This window comes from Plasmodium inui (genome assembly GCF_000524495.1).
Source record: "Plasmodium inui San Antonio 1 unplaced genomic scaffold supercont1.29, whole genome shotgun sequence".
NCBI lineage: Eukaryota > Apicomplexa > Aconoidasida > Haemosporida > Plasmodiidae > Plasmodium > Plasmodium inui.
Window position 1 is genome coordinate 8,657 of NW_008481863.1, and position 17,125 is coordinate 25,781.

A 17,125-nucleotide genomic window follows, 5' to 3' on the forward strand; every position below is an offset into this window, starting at 1 on the left:
TATGTGTAGCTACCCCTGTGCGAAGCGGTGAAGATATTCCCGTGCGCGTTTCTGCGTCCGCGCTGTTGGACAGGCATACACAAAATACACACATAAGCCATTTTGCGCACACGAGAAGGGGGGTCTACTTTCCCCGGCGCGCGGCTCACATTTTTGCATCCCCACCGCCGTTCCAGCGAGAAGCAGCCTCAATGAAAGGCACAATTACGCAGGTTGCCATTTGGTGCGCATATATTAGGGGAGAAAATACAAGTGGATAGCTAGCCAGGTGTATTAATATGATAACCACGCTTTTTCTATGCGACAAGATTCCGTTTAAAAGAAGGAAAAAAAAAAAAAAGGATACCTTTTGTCACCGACGCTTGACCATTTGTTTTCCAAAAGGTTCAGATTTTTCCTTAAGTGAAGGAATGGCCATATTTTCCCTCTGGAGTTCCTTGTTACTTCTTGGCGATTCTGAGGGAGCGAAATGGGACAAGCGCCCGCGGGGGTGACGTTTAACGGGTCTGACCGACCCAGATCTCCCCGAGAAAGCAGTCCGTAGGGACATTTTAAAACCGTCCCAATTGAAGTAGATATGTTCATGTGGGAGGTGGTAAAGATTGGCCTCCCCAATTAGCTGCGAATAGGTCATTAGGTGGGGGATTAACTTCTTTCCCCCTGGCGCAATAAACCCCTTTTATACACATCGGGATCTCATCCATAGTAGAGCTAACCCTTAGGTGTGCCTCCCCCCTACCCCCTCTTTACGTATTAGAAAAGCGTTTGGAAAGATTACCAATCCTTTGTGTGAACCAACCCGGGAAAGTTCACTTCTACATGGATGGTCCTTAGCAAGTGTCGCTCCACTGGTAGGTTTCCCCCCCTAAGAGGTGCCCAATTGGAAAACGTAGCAGCTGTTCCGACGATGTACGCAAAGAGGTCATTCCGTCCAAGGAAGGAAAAATGGATACGCATGGAGGAAACTATACACTATATAGATATATATATATGTGTATGTGTGTACATTTTGAGGGGGATAGCAAAGGTGCTCATTTTTACAGTTCGTGGGGGCTGACTGGGGAGGGGGGGAAGCTGATTCGTCTCCACGTTTCTTTTTTTTTTTTTCTTTTTTTTTTTTTATCTCCTACTGTCTATGTCTATCCCCCCAACTCCATGTACCAAATTGAGATGAACTAATTTGGTTTGACCTTCTTGAGGAAATTCTTTACGCTGGAAGGAACGAAAAAGGGAGGGGCGCCTTTCCTCATCCCGACTAGAAATGCATCATGTTCGTCAAAAGGAGACATCTACCCCCGCTCTCTTGTACTTGCATAAAATTCTTTTACGCATGTGTGATCGTGGTGATAGGAAGTTACACAACTGGATTGAGTCCCCAATGAGAGGCACACACAAAACAGAACCTAGGTACGTACCGATGTGCGAAGTAACTTTTAACGTGTCAGATTCATACGTTCACACACACAGAAAAAAAAAAAAAAAAAAAACAAGTCGTGTGTCTGTGCTGGAAAGAGAATCCAAGGTGGACGCAGTTCGCCTGCAGGGAACATGTAACACCACTTCGAGGGCTGTGAATGGAAAGAAAAAAAAGGAAGAGGAGAAAATTCAGAGGTGTTAACAGTTGAGCCAGGGAAAGGAAAAAAATGAAATGAAAAAGATACGACGGAAAAAAGGAGACCCCATGAGGGGAGATACAGCGGTACTATCACATAAAAGCTCAAAAGGGAGTACAACAGAGTTGGATGAGGCTCTCAAGAAGGGTCGACCCCTACGATGATGCGTTCCCTTTAGGCATACACGCTCCTGAAGTACTACGCGCAAAGAAGAGAAAAAAGAAAACACAAAGAAGCGGGGAAAAAAAAAGAAAAAGAAAAAAAAAAACAGAATGGTATAGCATAATGCAATACTTGGCAAAATGTGCTCTTTCTTCATCGCTAAACACAGGCATCGAAAAATAATTCGTAAACGAATTTAGGAAGATTTACCCCTCTATTTTTTTCTTTTTTTTTTTTTTCTTCTTTTTTTCGTCCTTTTAATTCATTCACTTTAGCATACGCCATCGTCAGTTCGTTCATATTCGCTAAGTTCTTCCAGCGCAGTAGCACTATAAATGCGATGGGCACGTAACATAGAGGTTTTCCCTTTTTATCTACATTTTTTTAATTCATTTTTTCCCCTATTGCGTACGGCGATGCACGAAGAAACTTCCCTTTTTTAACCCCCCTCTTCAGCCTTCTTTTTTCTGCCATTATTGCTGATCGGCACGCATTTGTGACTCCTTGATGCGTTAAGAGAGGAATACGCATATAACGATCCTGCCTTTGTTACAGTGCCAACCGACTTGCACGACGTGCGGCCACGGCATATTGCCTACTGACACGTTGCGTGTGGGACCACGTGCTGTACGCTTGCATACGTTGGATGAACCTGCGGCGAGGTGAAGAGGCAGTCCAGGGTTCTACACGGCAAATCCCATTTGAGTACGAACATCTCGAAGCATAGTCTCTTCCGTGAATTCATTCCAATCGGTGGGCGCACGCTGCGCTATGCTGACCGAGACATCACGTGCTCCTTAGTATCTACCCACGTGGGTCCAGCATATTTCCTATTCACGTATGCGCCGCTTCCCCTGAGCCACATCGCCGATTGTGATACAACATGAGCAAGGAAACGATCACCACCAAAGTGGAGGCCTCGCGGATCAACGCGATGGCCGCCTTGCGGGACTACAAGGTGTGCCCCAGGCTCGAGTACAAGACCATTTCTGGTAGGCATCTTCTTCTGCGCGGAAGCAGCGAGGGGACTGCCCTCAAACTTCTTATTTATTCGAGGTTGAAATGGGACCCCCTACACATGTGAAGAGCTTTATACGCGTGAACACCAATATACGCGTACACGTCTTTATACGCGTGAAGATCGTTATATGCATGCCCCCAATTTCTTGTGCCGCTTTTCCCATCCACCACCACCACCCATAGGCGTGCAAGGACCTCTAGTCATCATAGAAGATGTGAAATTCCCAAAGTACTCCGAAATCGTCACAATCCACTTGAGTGACAACTCCACGAGGCAGGGACAGATCCTGGAGGTGTGCGGGAAGAAGGCAGTAATTCAAGTTTTCGAAGGAACCAGTGGAATAGACAACAAAAACAGCTATGTGGAAGTCAGTGGAGATATTCTCAAAATGCCAATGAGCGACGAAATGCTGGGAAGAGTATTCAATGGCAGTGGGAAGCCAATCGATAAGGGTCCTAACATCCTCGCCGATGACTACTTGGACATAAATGGAAATCCAATAAATCCACAGTGTAGAGTGTACCCCAAGGAAATGATTCAGACGGGAATATCAACCATAGATGTCATGAATAGCATCGTTAGAGGACAGAAAATCCCACTGTTTAGCGCAGCAGGATTGCCACATAACGAAATAGGGGCACAAATATGTAGGCAAGCATCCCTCGTACAAGGAAAAGATGTGTTGGATCACTCGGATGACAATTTCGCAGTCGTGTTTGGTGCCATGGGAGTGAACATGGAAACGGCTAGATATTTCAGACAAGATTTTGAGGAAAATGGAAAAATGGAAAGAGTCTGTCTCTTTTTAAATTTAGCCAACGATCCAACCATCGAAAGGATCCTCACTCCTAGGATAGCATTAACGACGGCAGAGTATCTCGCGTTTGAAAAGGAGATGCACGTTTTTGTAATACTGACGGATATGTCTTCCTATGCTGATGCGCTAAGAGAGGTGTCCTCTGCAAGGGAGGAAGTGCCAGGCAGGAGAGGCTACCCAGGGTATATGTATAGTGACCTCTCCACAATATATGAGAGAGCTGGAAGGGTTGATGGAAGAAATGGAAGCATAACCCAATTCCCAATTCTGACTATGCCAAATGATGACATTACTCACCCTATTCCAGATCTCACAGGGTACATAACAGAAGGACAGATCTTCGTGGACAGAAATTTATACAATAGGCAGATTTATCCTCCTATCAATGTGTTGCCTTCTTTATCCAGACTTATGAAAAGTGGGATAGGACAGAATATGAGTCGAGTAGACCATCCTTACGTTTCCGATCAGCTGTATAGTAATTATGCCATTGCGCAAGATGTGAAGGCTATGAAGGCAGTTATTGGGGAAGAGGCCCTTTCAAATGATGATATATTGTACTTGGAATTTTTGGACAAATTTGAGAAGAGGTTTATCACGCAGAACACTTATGAGTGCAGGGACATTTACCAATCGCTCGATATCGCTTGGGAGTTGCTTCGAATCTTCCCCGAGGACATGCTCAAGAAGATCAAGTCGGACATCCTCTCCAAGTACTACCCGCGCCACCACGCCGGCTAGGCCAGAGGGGCCCGGAGCGCCTCAGCGCCGAAGCGAAGTGCGCAGCGGGATAGAAACCAGAGCAGCTAAAGTGACAACAATCGGGGCAACGGAACGACGTAGCAGTCGCCCCAGTTCTGCGAAGGAGTCGCGGTGGTGGAAGGGACATGTGGAATGGGCACTTGGATGAGTCGCCGGGAGTACAGACTGTGTCATTGTTCCATTGAAGTCTTACGTGTGTGTTAGGATTCATCTCCTGATTTACCCCCCCAGCAAAACACATGGCACTCCTTTTCCCTATCTACCCATTCCAATATGTGTTACGTGTGCATATCGCAATATGGGCGAATTTGTTTTTTTTTTTTTTTTTTTATAATACTCCTCGGGCGGGGGGTCTTTTCCCTTTATGCTTCCTCAGCGAAAGTAGGACATATAGACCTACACATAAACGTGCCTACTGTAGGTATGTCTAACTGCCTTTTTTTTTCTCTCTCTCTCACCACGTTTTATTGTCCTCCCCTCCTCCCCTTTTTTGTAACATTAGCCCCTTATTTTTTTACTATTCCCTTTCTGCATATTCGTCATCCCATGGTTCTCCCCTTTTTAATTTTTTTTTTAATATGTTTTTAATTTTATAAATAGAATAAGATGACAAAATACACAGCCCTCAAAAGTTACTATCGTCCGGATCGTGTCGGTAGACGCGGTTGTCGTGGTAGCGGCGACATGGGGGGTATATACCCGCTCGGCTGCCCCGAACTTGTTCGCGCGAAAGTTGGGCTCAAATGGGACTAAAAACGGCCATTAAATTGGCCGTTAAATTGGCTATCAAATTGGCCATTAAGTTCACCGTTAAGTTGACGTTAAAAAATAGACAGGCACCTTCCAACAGGGCGGAAAGATGCACAAATTCGGCCGGACGGCGCGGCCACAAAAGAGAGGAAATCAAACCGAAGCGGTGGGCGGCACCTGAGAAACGAGACGCAAAAATGAATTTACAAAAAAAAAAAAAATGGCAACATGTATGGGGCATGCCGATTGGCACAAAAGATAACCGGATGCTGCTTGTGTCGAGAAAAAGTTACTTCTCTGTACTGGGGAAAAAAACATAAAAAGGCGTAACTATATGCACAGAGGCGCGGACTAGCGCTCCATCTGCTTCGTGGACCAAACGTGCGAGCCATGGAGAGACACGATTTTCTCGGCCCGAGCGTCCACCACCGGATTTAGGGATTCTCCTATGGATAAAACATGGGGTGAATGAGTAGGATTTTTTCTTTTGTTCATATTTACTTTCGCTGCGGTCTGAAGCTTCTCAATAACTATTTCATCACATGTATCAAAAATGTGCTTTTTAAAATACACATCTAGCAACAGGCTCTCCACCAAGGTGCTGGCCCATTTCACATGGATAAAGTTAAAGACTTTGGACATACACTTAACGAATGCGCTTCGTTTAATCTTAAACAGTTCATAATCGTTCGGTAGGGTCCACTTGTCTTGGAGGTTAAGGAAGTTTTCGTCGTCCAGAAGTTCGTCTGCGCTATCGGTGGCATGGCAGGTGGTAGCGCCATCCGCTTCACACGATGTGGTGTTCTCCCCCCCCGGCGCGGGATTTCTCCTCTCCTGACATACGGCCTCATCAAAATGCTCATACTCCTTCAGCAGCTCATCCCAAATCTGTCTATATATACTAATCAATTTATTGAAAACAAAATTATCATTAAGCTTGTACAGAATGATGAGGTAGTATACCCTAATTTTAAGGGCCTTGAGATATTTTTTTTCTTGTTTGGTGAGAACTATTGTACTTGGCTGTTCCGTTGCTTGGGGGGTCACTGGCTTGGGCATCTCCTCTTCGCCATTGTGCTTTGAGGTTTGACTAACTGCGTCAGCATCGGAGGACCCATTCGTCGCACCATGGGGCGATTCGTTCGTCGCATCATCCCTGTTGGCAGAGTGCCCAACAGGATTTTCGGCTTCCTCCGACGCGCAAGCATTAGCAATTATTTGGAATCGATTGTCTATAATTCTATTAATAACCTTGTCAAATAGAGAGACCATGCATTTTATATGCAGCTCGTCCTCACTATAAACGGTGTAGATGCTGTGTGATGTTGTTTGTCCATCATCATCGTGGATATAATTTCGAAGGAATATCCTTACTATTTTGTCAAAGGCAAAAAAGAAAACATTTTTATTTTGATTATTAAGATAGTTAATGCAGAGATTTATGAATAAGGTTACACTTTTGACGAACTTGCTTTTTGAAAAAATATACCTATATATAATCATATGGATTCCTTTATATAGAGTAATGTTGTTATTACTTCGTTTGTTCTTTGCATTTTCGTCGTCCAGTCGTTGCTTGGTTTGTTCTTCCCCCTTCACATTGCCTCCTCCTTTTTGGTTGCTCTGTTTGGATGTGTCCACCACCTTGAGCTTATCCGTTTTTCTTTTTTTCTCGTATATTTCTGGGAAGGGAATAGTCTCATTGGCCTTCCTTTTGTTCAAATTGGCATATATGTCATTGTTTCTTTCTCTCTGATTTTTGTACTGGTGCAGGAGTGCGTCCCTTTGTTTATTGTAAATTCCATCGAGCTTCCTTTCATTTCGCGATCTTCCCACTAATTCTTTCATGCCTTTAAAAATGAAAAACGAGAAATAAATTTTTTTTTTTTTTTCAGTTCGTTACTTCTGGGGGTAGCCAGTAGACACGGGCGTACAGGAAGGAAATTAGATTTGTACAGTGTGTTGGGGCGGCGGCCTCTGGTTGGGATTTATGCTTTGCGATTGGCAGTTTGGAGTTTGCGATTTGCCGTTTGTCGCGTAAGAGTGGTATGCTGTGCTGTGCACTTGAGTTCGTTACGTATTAGCTATTTTTGTCATGATCTGGTAATAACTGCTCTGTTTCACTTCGCTAAGTTTTGCTTCCTGTTTGCGGTCTGCCCCGGGTTAATAGCCATGGAGGGGGTAAGTGGGGCTAGCGGCAAACGTTCGCCGAAGACTGGGTGACCACGTTCGTCCAAACTTAGCAAAAGCGTTCCGGTTGGTTATATCTGTAAATTCCCTTTTGAATCTCCCATATGTGCTCGCAGTGGGGAACAGCTACGGTGCGCGCACGTAAACATACATAAATGTATATATACGTGAATACCTATATGTGCACATATATACATATTTATGCGTATTTATATATGCATATACACTCACACGCTTGGATAATGCTGCTCGTCCATTTGGGCCAGGCTGGGAGGCATTCACGAGCGGCGCAGGGCTGCATATGTAATGTACAATATGCTTGCTCAGCGCTCGAAAAAATGAAAATAAATGAAAAAAATGAGAGAAACAGAGAAAAATCGTTCTCGCGGGATTGGCTGAACTGCCTTAAAAGATAAATTAATTTCTTTTAATTTAATTTCAAACTCGTTAAAAAGGAAAAAAAAAAAAAAAAAATGTACAAGTGAAGAGAAAAAACGCCCATTTGAAAAGCACCTTCAATATAGCATATAAAAGATGCCGCATAAAATGGAAAACCTCGGCAAGTTTTTTTCATTTGATTTATTTGAAATTGGGCGACATAAAACAGAGGCTCTTCGCTTGGATGCATTAACGCATAATAGATTAAAATGTATAGGTATATATATACATGAATTTTGCTGCCGCAGTTCTGCTTGTACAAATAATAGCACGTTGTATAAAGTATACCTGCATTTGTTTGGTGAGGATTTGCACCTCCCTCTCACTTTCCCCAATTGAGAATAATATATAAAATACGAGGCGATGTCCGGTTGCTGTATATGCTTTTGGACAAGTCCACATATTTGGGGGAGCGGGTAGTGTCATTAAAAGGGGAAAGGAACTAGATGAGGTTGTATTGCCATTCTGTATTAAACTGAAATGGAAGTGCCCCTCGCGCCGTTTTTTTTTTTACATTTTTTAACTAATTTTAATGAGATTTTTCTTCCTTTTTTCAACTTTGCGGGAAAAAGAAAAGAGGAAGCGCAGCAGACAGGCAGAACCAGTAAATAAAAATAAGCAAGCAGCGAAAATGGCAATAGCGTGAGGCATAAAACATCCCGTGGAAAGGAACAACTAACGTTGCAAGAGTGTTCACGCTGCTTTGTTCCGTTTTAACATTTCTTTTTTTTTAAGTTACTCCATCCGGAGAGTATAATTATGAAGCTTTGTCCACTTTTTTCGTTCAATCATAATTTGCGTTTTGGTTAGATCGCCCACAACGCTATGACAGTTTCATCCCCATGAGGGGAGATTTACAGCATTCCGGGTGAACCCTTTATTTTTCCCTCCACTGAAACTGTCCATATATTTTTGGTAGAGCCATTTTTTGGGGGATGGGACGGCGTGAGCGCAATGTATGAGCTGTGCGTGGAAAAGTAACTCAATGCACAGGAATAACCGAAGTGCTCCATCTAGTATTGGAGCTCCCCACGCATAGAGGCGCTTGCCGTCTTCCAAGGTACGTAAAAGATGGGAATAACTGAAGAGGCCTTGTAGCACTTACGTGCACTGGGGAGGAAGGCCAGGAGGGGCGCTTCAAACGGGAGCAGTGCGGTGAAATGGGGGATTCCACCCAAAGGAATCAATCGGGTGGACAATTCGGACGGGGGGCGAAAACGGAGGCCCCATTCCAACGCCGCGAAGCGTAACAGAGTTCACTTAAATTTAGAAGGTATTTCCCTGAAATGTTCTGTTGAATAAATGGCATTTTTTTTTTTTTTTTGCGAAAGATGGGATGGCTAAATTTAGCAGTTCCTGTCTGCGCACAGATTATACCCACACTTGGTATGAATTAAACGGTTGTTATCACTTTTTTTTTTTTTTTTTCTTTTCCTTCTTCCGCGTACGTCGCGCGCCAAATATGCACTTCGCGTGCATTAAGTGAAAAGATACAACGTGCAATATGACCATGTGGGTGGCCATTTCTTCTGGGAAATAAGCATAGTTCTTTGCCTACTCTTTTGCGTGGTTGTCGAGAGGGTCAAAATGGTCGGTTATGCGTGCACTTCCTGCCCCCTACATGTTCATATTCCTTTTTTGCTGCCATTTTTACGCCAATCGATTTGCGAAAGGGAAAGATAAAGAGGAAGTGACAAGGGAGCACACCGGAGGCACAGACACAACTGCGAAAGCGACGAAAGCGGCGAAAACGACAAAAGTGACGAAACCGGCCAAAGCGACGGAAGCGGTCAAAAGGTTGAACCACCGCCAACTTCGCAACGCGGCGGACGCCAGAGCAGCCGCATATCCGCGGCTAAACACAGGAGTACACGTGTACCACGTGACAGCGCGCGCACCATACGAGAGCGCACATGTTGTATGCAGCGGAAATGCATGTATGGGGTCTCTGGTTGTGCAATTTTGCATAAGGCTAAACCACGCCCTTAGAGAGTCTCACTTGTCACACGGAAAAAAATAAAACAAAAGAAAGCAGAATAGAATAGAACAGAACAAAATGAATTTACTATGGGGAATAATAATAGCACATTTGCTTTGTTATAATGTCGAGTTGCGGGCGAGACAGGTCAAGTGGGGACATGCGCCCCTTGGCGGTCAGAACAAGTTGGAGTCCGCCTGGGGAGGGGAAGCCACCATGGAGGAAGGAAACCCCCCAGAGGTTTGCAACGTGCATGGGCGCGCGTGGAGTCATGTCACAGTGTAAAAGTGTGCATACAACTGTTTATAATTATGCAGCATGCTCTGTGTTTCTGCGGCTCACCTGTCGCGTGCACACACGGATGTAGAGGTGCTTCTATATCTGTGAATTGGCCTGATCGTACAAATACGCCCGTTTGTGTTTTTTTTTTTTTTCCGGAAGGATGACACTGAAGAAGGGGAGACATCCCAAACATTCGACGAGACAAGCACTCTGGAGGGGAAGGATGAGCACCCGAACCTTAGATCGAGTAAGGGCGAGGGGCCCCCCGCTTAGTTTTAGCCATAGGAGGCGGCGCCGCATGCATGTTATGCTATATTATGTTATGCTATGTCATGTTATGCTGTGTTATGCTATGCTATCTTATGTTTTTTTTTTTTTTTTTTTCGAAGCCTTTTCATTCTTCCAAGGGAAGGGTCGAGAAGCACAACAGAACGCGCAGCAAAGACACGAGGGGAATGTGCAGCGCGGGAAGGCACCGAGTGACCACCAAGGGGAGCTGAATCATGTTAACACCTCCACCCAAATAGAAGGTGAAAAAATCATCAGGGAAGGGGAAAATTTTTACATCAATGGAGGAATCACCGATTACGAATACAGCAATGATGATGAATTTTTTAAGTCCTTCCATAGTCACAACGATGACAGGCAAATCGAAATAAACAGTCCATGTTTTAACATAAAAGATGAGAAGGAATGTACGGAGAGTAGGAACTGTTTCTATGATCATTCTTATCAGACATGCTTCCAGAATTGCAAAAGTTTGGCAGAAACGGAATGCTCCAGATACACTGAGTGTAAGTTGACCATGAACGGATGCGAAAATGAAGGTATCTCCTCGAGTGATTTTTCTTCGCCGTTTGTGACGAGCGGAGATGTGTGTGGGGGGGAGGGTGTCACCACAGTTGGCGCCGTTGAGAGATGTCTGCGCGTTAGTGAATTTTCCATTCTGTTGTTTCTTCCATTTTGCTCCTCTTTTCATTTTCTTATTTTTCTCTTTTCCCGCCCCTCTTGAAGGATACCTCAACATCAACGTGTTCGGCTCGGATATCGGATCGGACGTCCGCGCGTGCGAGCTGTTCAACTCCGAGGGCTCATGCTACATGATGGAGGAGCTGTATAAAAGCTTTGATAGCAAAAAGAAGACGAACTTTAACTGCGTCTGGCTGTCCTACAAGCATGAATACAGGAAGCACAAGGAAGGGGACGCCGGAAGGCGTCATAAAAAGGAACCACGTGAGCAGATGGGAGTCGAACTTGGCGGAGTCATTGACGTGCACAGGACGCACGGACAAAGCGAACCGAGTGGTTACCACAATTCTCATGTACTCCGAACGGATGGAAAGAGAAGTATTGCTAGGAATGAAGAGTTTCTGTCCCTATTGGAATTAAAATCGAGTGGGAAAAAAAAAAAAAAACCAAAGAATAGCAGTGACGGGAAAGAGAGCAAGAAGGAAAACGCAAAGAAGGGGAAAGCGAAGGGGGATGACGAAGACTTCGACGACGATGATGATAGCGGTGAGGGGCTGGATGCAGAAAAGGATGATGATTTTAACGACTTGAGTGATGAGGAAGGGGCGGAAAAAGAGGAGGATCTAAATGGAGAAGGGGCAGACGAGAACGAGGGCGACGATTTTGAGGAAGAGTTGGAAAAGAAGAAGGGGAAAAGCAAAGGGAAGAAAGAAAGCAGCGATAAAAGAGGAAGAAGCGGTGATGGAGAAGGAAGCGACACGAAACGGATGGAGGGAAAGGAACCATCTCATGAAGCTCCACCCGGGGGGAGCATCCCCAAGGGAGATGAGCTGCTAGTTCCCCCCGAAAAATTAGTGGAAACACCAACGGAAGTCGTAACGGAGAGTATCATCGACGATGCAGGGAAGGAGGATACAAATGGCAAGCATGGTCAGGATGGTCAGATTGGTCAGAGCGGTCAGATTGATCAGAAGGGTCAGCTTAGTCAGGACGGTCAGCTTAGTCAGGATGGTGAACTTCGTGAAGATGCCCAACTTGATCAAGATGTCCACGCCAACGCAGAAAATGATACACTCCCAGGAGACAGCCCCACAGGGGATGGCAACCTGGAGAGTCTTCCACACGAGCGGGACATATTAAAGCATAACTTTAAGAGCAGTGACCGTGGAGGCGATTACGACGAATGGGTAAGAGTAGAAACGAGCATTTGTGCCAATTTAAACGAAAGGCCAAACCCGTCCGTGCTATTGGAAGGGGCGTTAATTGCTGAAAAGGAGGCAGAATTGAGGAGCATTAAAAAGAAATATAACGTCACAGACAATGAAATTTGTGTTAAGCCTTCGAATGAACCCAATATTTCTTTCAGTCCTAAAAAAAATTTCTACCTGTTGGGGGAGAAAATAGAATTCAGGTGTAAAAATGGGTATAAGATCGTTGGGACAACGACTGTAGGGGTGTGTGTGGGAAGAAATAAAATCGTCCCCAACATAACTTGTGAGTCCTTAAACGATTTCGATGATGTTCAGAAGGAGAACATACAGAAGATCAATAGAATGATTAGCTCTGGGGTGAATTCAGCCTTGTCAGGTTTCCTAGCAATTGTCCTTTTCGTCGTCGGGGCTGTCCTCTCCCAGTGAGGTGTAGTCACTCACAATGAGATGTCCACCTGTGTGAACATATGAAGATGCCGTAATAGGGTGCAAATGCGTATGGGGTAAGGAGAAATTCTTATGCACATTTAGAGGGCGTTTTTCCCAAATGAGTTTGGAATTTTTGGGAGATGGCATTCTTAGCAGTTAACCCCTTTGAAGATATGGCCATCCACAGTATTGTGCGAAAGTGTTTCTATTTTGTAACCTCCCGTGGTATAATTGGGCAAGCCCATTTTGAAAAAAAAAAATGGTCTATGGTTATGCCTCCTTGTGTAGAAATGACATTTCCATCCGGGTGCAGCCATTCCACTTACAGTTCTGCGCTGTCCGCCGGGTCTATTTACGCGCTGAGCAAATTTTCTTCTTCGTTTTACCAATTTGATGTTTTCTTTTTTTTTGGTTTTTTGTTTTTTTTATTAGTTTTGTTTTTTCTTTTTCTTTTGTCTTTGTTTTTGTATTTAGTTTGTAGGGGTACTGGCTTGGCCGGTAATCCGAATAGCGATGCGCTCTCCATGATGTCTCCATCGTGGTGCCGCTTCATTTCGCGCATTTCACAAAACCGTTTTCGTTTTTAATATTTTACAAAATTCGTTGGACGCTTCATCCTTTTTTAGTTGTTATTTTTGGTCCTTAATTAATTTAGGCTTTCATTCACGTGTGTAGCGGTGTGCCGCGGTGTGCGCAGGTGGCTTGTCCGTCTTCGCCGTGTTGACCATCGTTGCCCCTTTTTTCACTCCATTTACGCCGTGCTGTCATTACATCTTTGAAATTACACTAATGAGGTGCTACACATGAATGCATTTATTACGAGAAAAAATATGAGATGGCATAAATAGTGATGGGAGGGTGGCCAAGGAACGACGCAAAAAGGGGTGTAATCTGACGTAATCGCGACCGCGATAAGACGTGTGTACATCGGGAACACGAAAGAAGGCACCGAACTGGGGGTACAAAAGGGTTATGTGATTTTTCCCCCCCACATGGCATTCCTTTTAACGACGCTCAGAATGGTTAATTTTCCCTACTGAATGTTCCCCTCCAACTTCAGCAAATGGGAAACTTATCATTTTCGAACTTTGTTCCCAGGGTTATGGACCCCTTTTTGACTTGTTCTTCTTTCAGCTCAACTTTATAATTCCCAGTGTTTTTATTATACACTGCCTGTATGATATTATTTTTAATGAAATCGTTAGCTTCGATTAATTGCTGCTTTATATCCTTCTCTTCCTTGGTTATCAGTTGCTCCCTGATCATATTTTTCACTCCAGTTAACACGCTCACTTTAGCCTCCACATCGGCGTTGAAGGTTTTATTGCAGGAGCGGATGACTTGTCTGTACAGGAACTTGCACGAGTTGCTCATTGTTTGTGAGGGGCGTTTTGCTAAGAAGCGTTTCGCTGAGATGCGTCTCGCGACGGTGTACCCTCCGCTAGGAATCGAGTCCGTCCCGAAATGTAAGCAGTGCTATGTGGACGATGTATATATTCACAGAGAGGTACATTTTTCACCTCGCCAGTGTTTCCCTTACGGTAAGAAGTGCACGGGCAAGGGCGGTAAACTTCTGCATTCACATGATCGCACTACTGGTTGTGTGCTGTCCTGCAAGTGCACATCGTCCATAATATGGCATTAATTTTTTCTCCCTCTTTTGTAGCACTTCAAAGTATTTTTGCAAAAACGGTAATTTTTAAAAATTTCCCTGGATGGTGGTCTCTTCGATTGCCGCTTTTCTAGACGTATTCTTCATTCAAAACGGTGTTTCCCTTACGTAGCATTTGGGAGCAAAAATAAAAGAACTTTTGGCTTGCATAATTCGGGGAATTTTTTTTTTTTTTTTTTCCGAAAAAGTCCATTTTTTTACCATCCCTGTTCAGGTAAACAGAGACCAGGTGAAAAATGGCTATTCGGCCAATTTGCTAATTATGTACGTATACGTGTGCGACTTCCATATTCACAGGGAAACAGGTAGTTTTTAATCCAATTTTTGGCTCCAAAAATATGGGCTCCTGCCACAATTATGTGGTTATCATATGTTCGTTTATTTGTTGAAGATTTCTTTTTGTGTGACGTTTACATTGGTACGGAGTTCACGTCGGTGAGATATTCTTTTTCTTTTTTTTTTTTCCCAGTAGTTGTCGTGATGGAATTACTTTTTGTAGGATAAAAAAGAATTTTCCCTTTGTTAGAAGCAGGCATAACTCACTACGGAAGTTTTAACTTTTCCAAAATTGTCAAAATGTGAAAAGAACAAATGGTACCTCTTCGAAGTTTACTTTGGTTGAAATGTGGGGGGAAAGATTGACGTGAACATATGCTTTCCTCCCCAAGCAAAATAGAGAATTACTCATAACATTCAATAAAGCGGCAGAAGGTTACAACACAATGCATTAGCAGAGCAAAATGTACCTGCTTTTAAGGTTAATTTTTTCCCGCTTTATTTTTTTTTAAATGTATATATTTACCATTGCGATATGTTGAATTTTTGATGCGAAGAGGGGGGCGCATTTGCAAAGGGAGCCAGAATTGCAATTCCTCCAACGGTGTACCATCAGCTTAAAAAATAAATAACCTTTAATGTGTAAAAAGGAACAGCTTATAAAAATGGACATAACTGAACAACACATTTGAAACACATTGCCTGAATTTTCCGCACACCTCTTTCTTCGCGTAAAAGTAAGACAAATGTGACGATGTTAAATTGAAGAGAGGAAATTTCCTTAGGTAAAATTCTTACCAAATGTTTACACCTCTGGGTAAAAAACGAACCGGTGTGTTTACTTGAAAATGAGCAAAAGGGGAGTACAATATCCTTTGCAAAAGAAGAAAAAAAAAATCCTTTTTAAAAATTACACGATTGGTTAATTTCTCTTCTTTTAGGCGATCAAAATGTGCAACTGGAAGGAAAAGCTTCCCACACAGGTTGCCTTCATGCGCGGAGCTTTCAAGTGCACAAGGTGAGGCCCAATGCTTTGTGGGCATATATGTGGTCCCTCAAAGTTACACAATTGAGGGGTTTGGGCTTTTACATGGGAATGCGACAGTTTGCTTTACGCTTAATGACAGCGCGTGCGATGATCACCACTTTGCCAAATTTTGACACTGATTTATGCATCCACATATGTCCGCATGCAGACTATCCCGCATGTACGCACTGGTACGGGTATTATACATCCACCAAAGGACATGTGCTCATATGCCAGCGCATGTGCTTTTGCACGTGTGTACATTTTGGACTAGTTTCTTTTCACAGATTCCTACCTATTGGCACGTCTGCTCAGTTTCGCGTTAGACGTATGGGTATGATCCTTCCGGTGTGGAGGAGCTGGCACAAAGGGGCGCGCACGTAAATGCAAGTTGATGCAAGCGAATGCAAGAAAATGCAAATAAATCTACTTAGTGAACCCTGTGAGTGTTTACTCCCCATCTGTTAAATATCTACAAAGGTTTGATGTTTCCAAATAGGCGCAGTGGAGGGACAACACAACGCGCTCCATATGGCATCCATGTAGTGGCCAAGAAAAGAAGAAAAAAAGCAGAAATCACCTGATGGTGATGCTCACTTTGGAGTAAATGCAAAGGTATGTGTGGTAAGAGGTAATCAAGTAGAACTGGCATACTGCGCGCACATTCGTTGGCATGGAAGAGAAAAGGAGCAAGTAAAACAGGGGAAAAAGAAAAAAAAAACAAGCAAGCGCAAATGCAGATAGGAAGCAGATCCCGCGCTGAATAAAAAGCGGTGTGTGGAACTTACACATGCACGCCCAGTTCATGTGCCCTCCAACATATCGTACAATGGCCCCCACGGGCCCGCGATACAGGAACGTATAACAATATGTGATATATTATATATAATATATACATCCCAGCGCATGTATAGCCCCGCACGCATACACACAAATATATATTTCCACAAGCTTTTGTGCCAATTTATCACCCCTTCCTTTGTTTAACACGCATAAGCAATAGTCACATGTTTTATTTTTTATTTTTTTTAAGGGGAAAAGCATAGTCTACTGGTGACAGAAGGGAGTGGTTACTTTTAACGGCAAAGATTTGGCAAATTCGGTTTCTTTTTTGCAAAAAAATTGTAACATATTCGCAAAGTTTTTTTTTTTTATTCATTTCTGCGTGAGGAGATAAACGCAGATATTTAAAAAGAAAAAAGAAAAAAAAAAGGGGGAAAAAAGGTGGAAAAACGTGGAAAAACCAGAAAAAAAAAATAAAATAAATGAATGAATAAAATAAGCTCACGTACCCCCTGCGAATGATTACGCGAGCTTTGGTTGTTGAGTTAAAATTTTGAGCTCATGCCCACGACATGATGCCTGCAACCTTGCGAGACCCGCGTCAACGAGTGCGTAACTGTGTATAAATACATATAAGCGTTTGCAATACTGTACAAATATGAAACTGCAAAACAATATGCTTATTTACTGGTACTTGCATACATACAACCCACGTATATAATTTTTTCGTTTTGTTACTTTGCCA

General features: G+C 43.5%; 4 protein-coding genes across 4 annotated transcripts; 2 read left to right on the plus strand and 2 right to left on the minus strand.

Moving 5' to 3' along the window:
- Positions 1-2,658: 2,658 nt before the first annotated feature.
- On the plus strand, positions 2,659-4,354 carry C922_04762 (V-type proton ATPase subunit B; the record flags this gene model as incomplete). The annotated part of the gene is made up of 2 exons (XM_008820341.1): positions 2,659-2,767; positions 2,979-4,354. 2 exons carry the CDS (start codon positions 2,659-2,661, stop codon positions 4,352-4,354), a joined length of 1,485 nt encoding a protein of 494 aa, XP_008818563.1.
- A 1,122-nt stretch (positions 4,355-5,476) lies between these two features.
- On the minus strand, positions 5,477-6,973 carry C922_04763 (hypothetical protein; the record flags this gene model as incomplete). Its single annotated transcript, XM_008820342.1, has 1 exon — positions 5,477-6,973. One exon carries the CDS (start codon positions 6,971-6,973, stop codon positions 5,477-5,479), a length of 1,497 nt encoding a protein of 498 aa, XP_008818564.1.
- A 2,836-nt stretch (positions 6,974-9,809) lies between these two features.
- Positions 9,810-12,619, plus strand: C922_04764 (hypothetical protein; the record flags this gene model as incomplete). Its single annotated transcript, XM_008820343.1, has 4 exons — positions 9,810-9,971; positions 10,173-10,260; positions 10,403-10,840; positions 11,028-12,619. The coding sequence occupies 4 exons, from the start codon at positions 9,810-9,812 to the stop codon at positions 12,617-12,619; spliced, it is 2,280 nt and encodes a 759-aa protein (XP_008818565.1).
- A 1,059-nt stretch (positions 12,620-13,678) lies between these two features.
- Positions 13,679-13,996, minus strand: C922_04765 (hypothetical protein; the record flags this gene model as incomplete). Its single annotated transcript, XM_008820344.1, has 1 exon — positions 13,679-13,996. One exon carries the CDS (start codon positions 13,994-13,996, stop codon positions 13,679-13,681), a length of 318 nt encoding a protein of 105 aa, XP_008818566.1.
- Between the last annotated feature and the right edge of the window lie 3,129 nt (positions 13,997-17,125).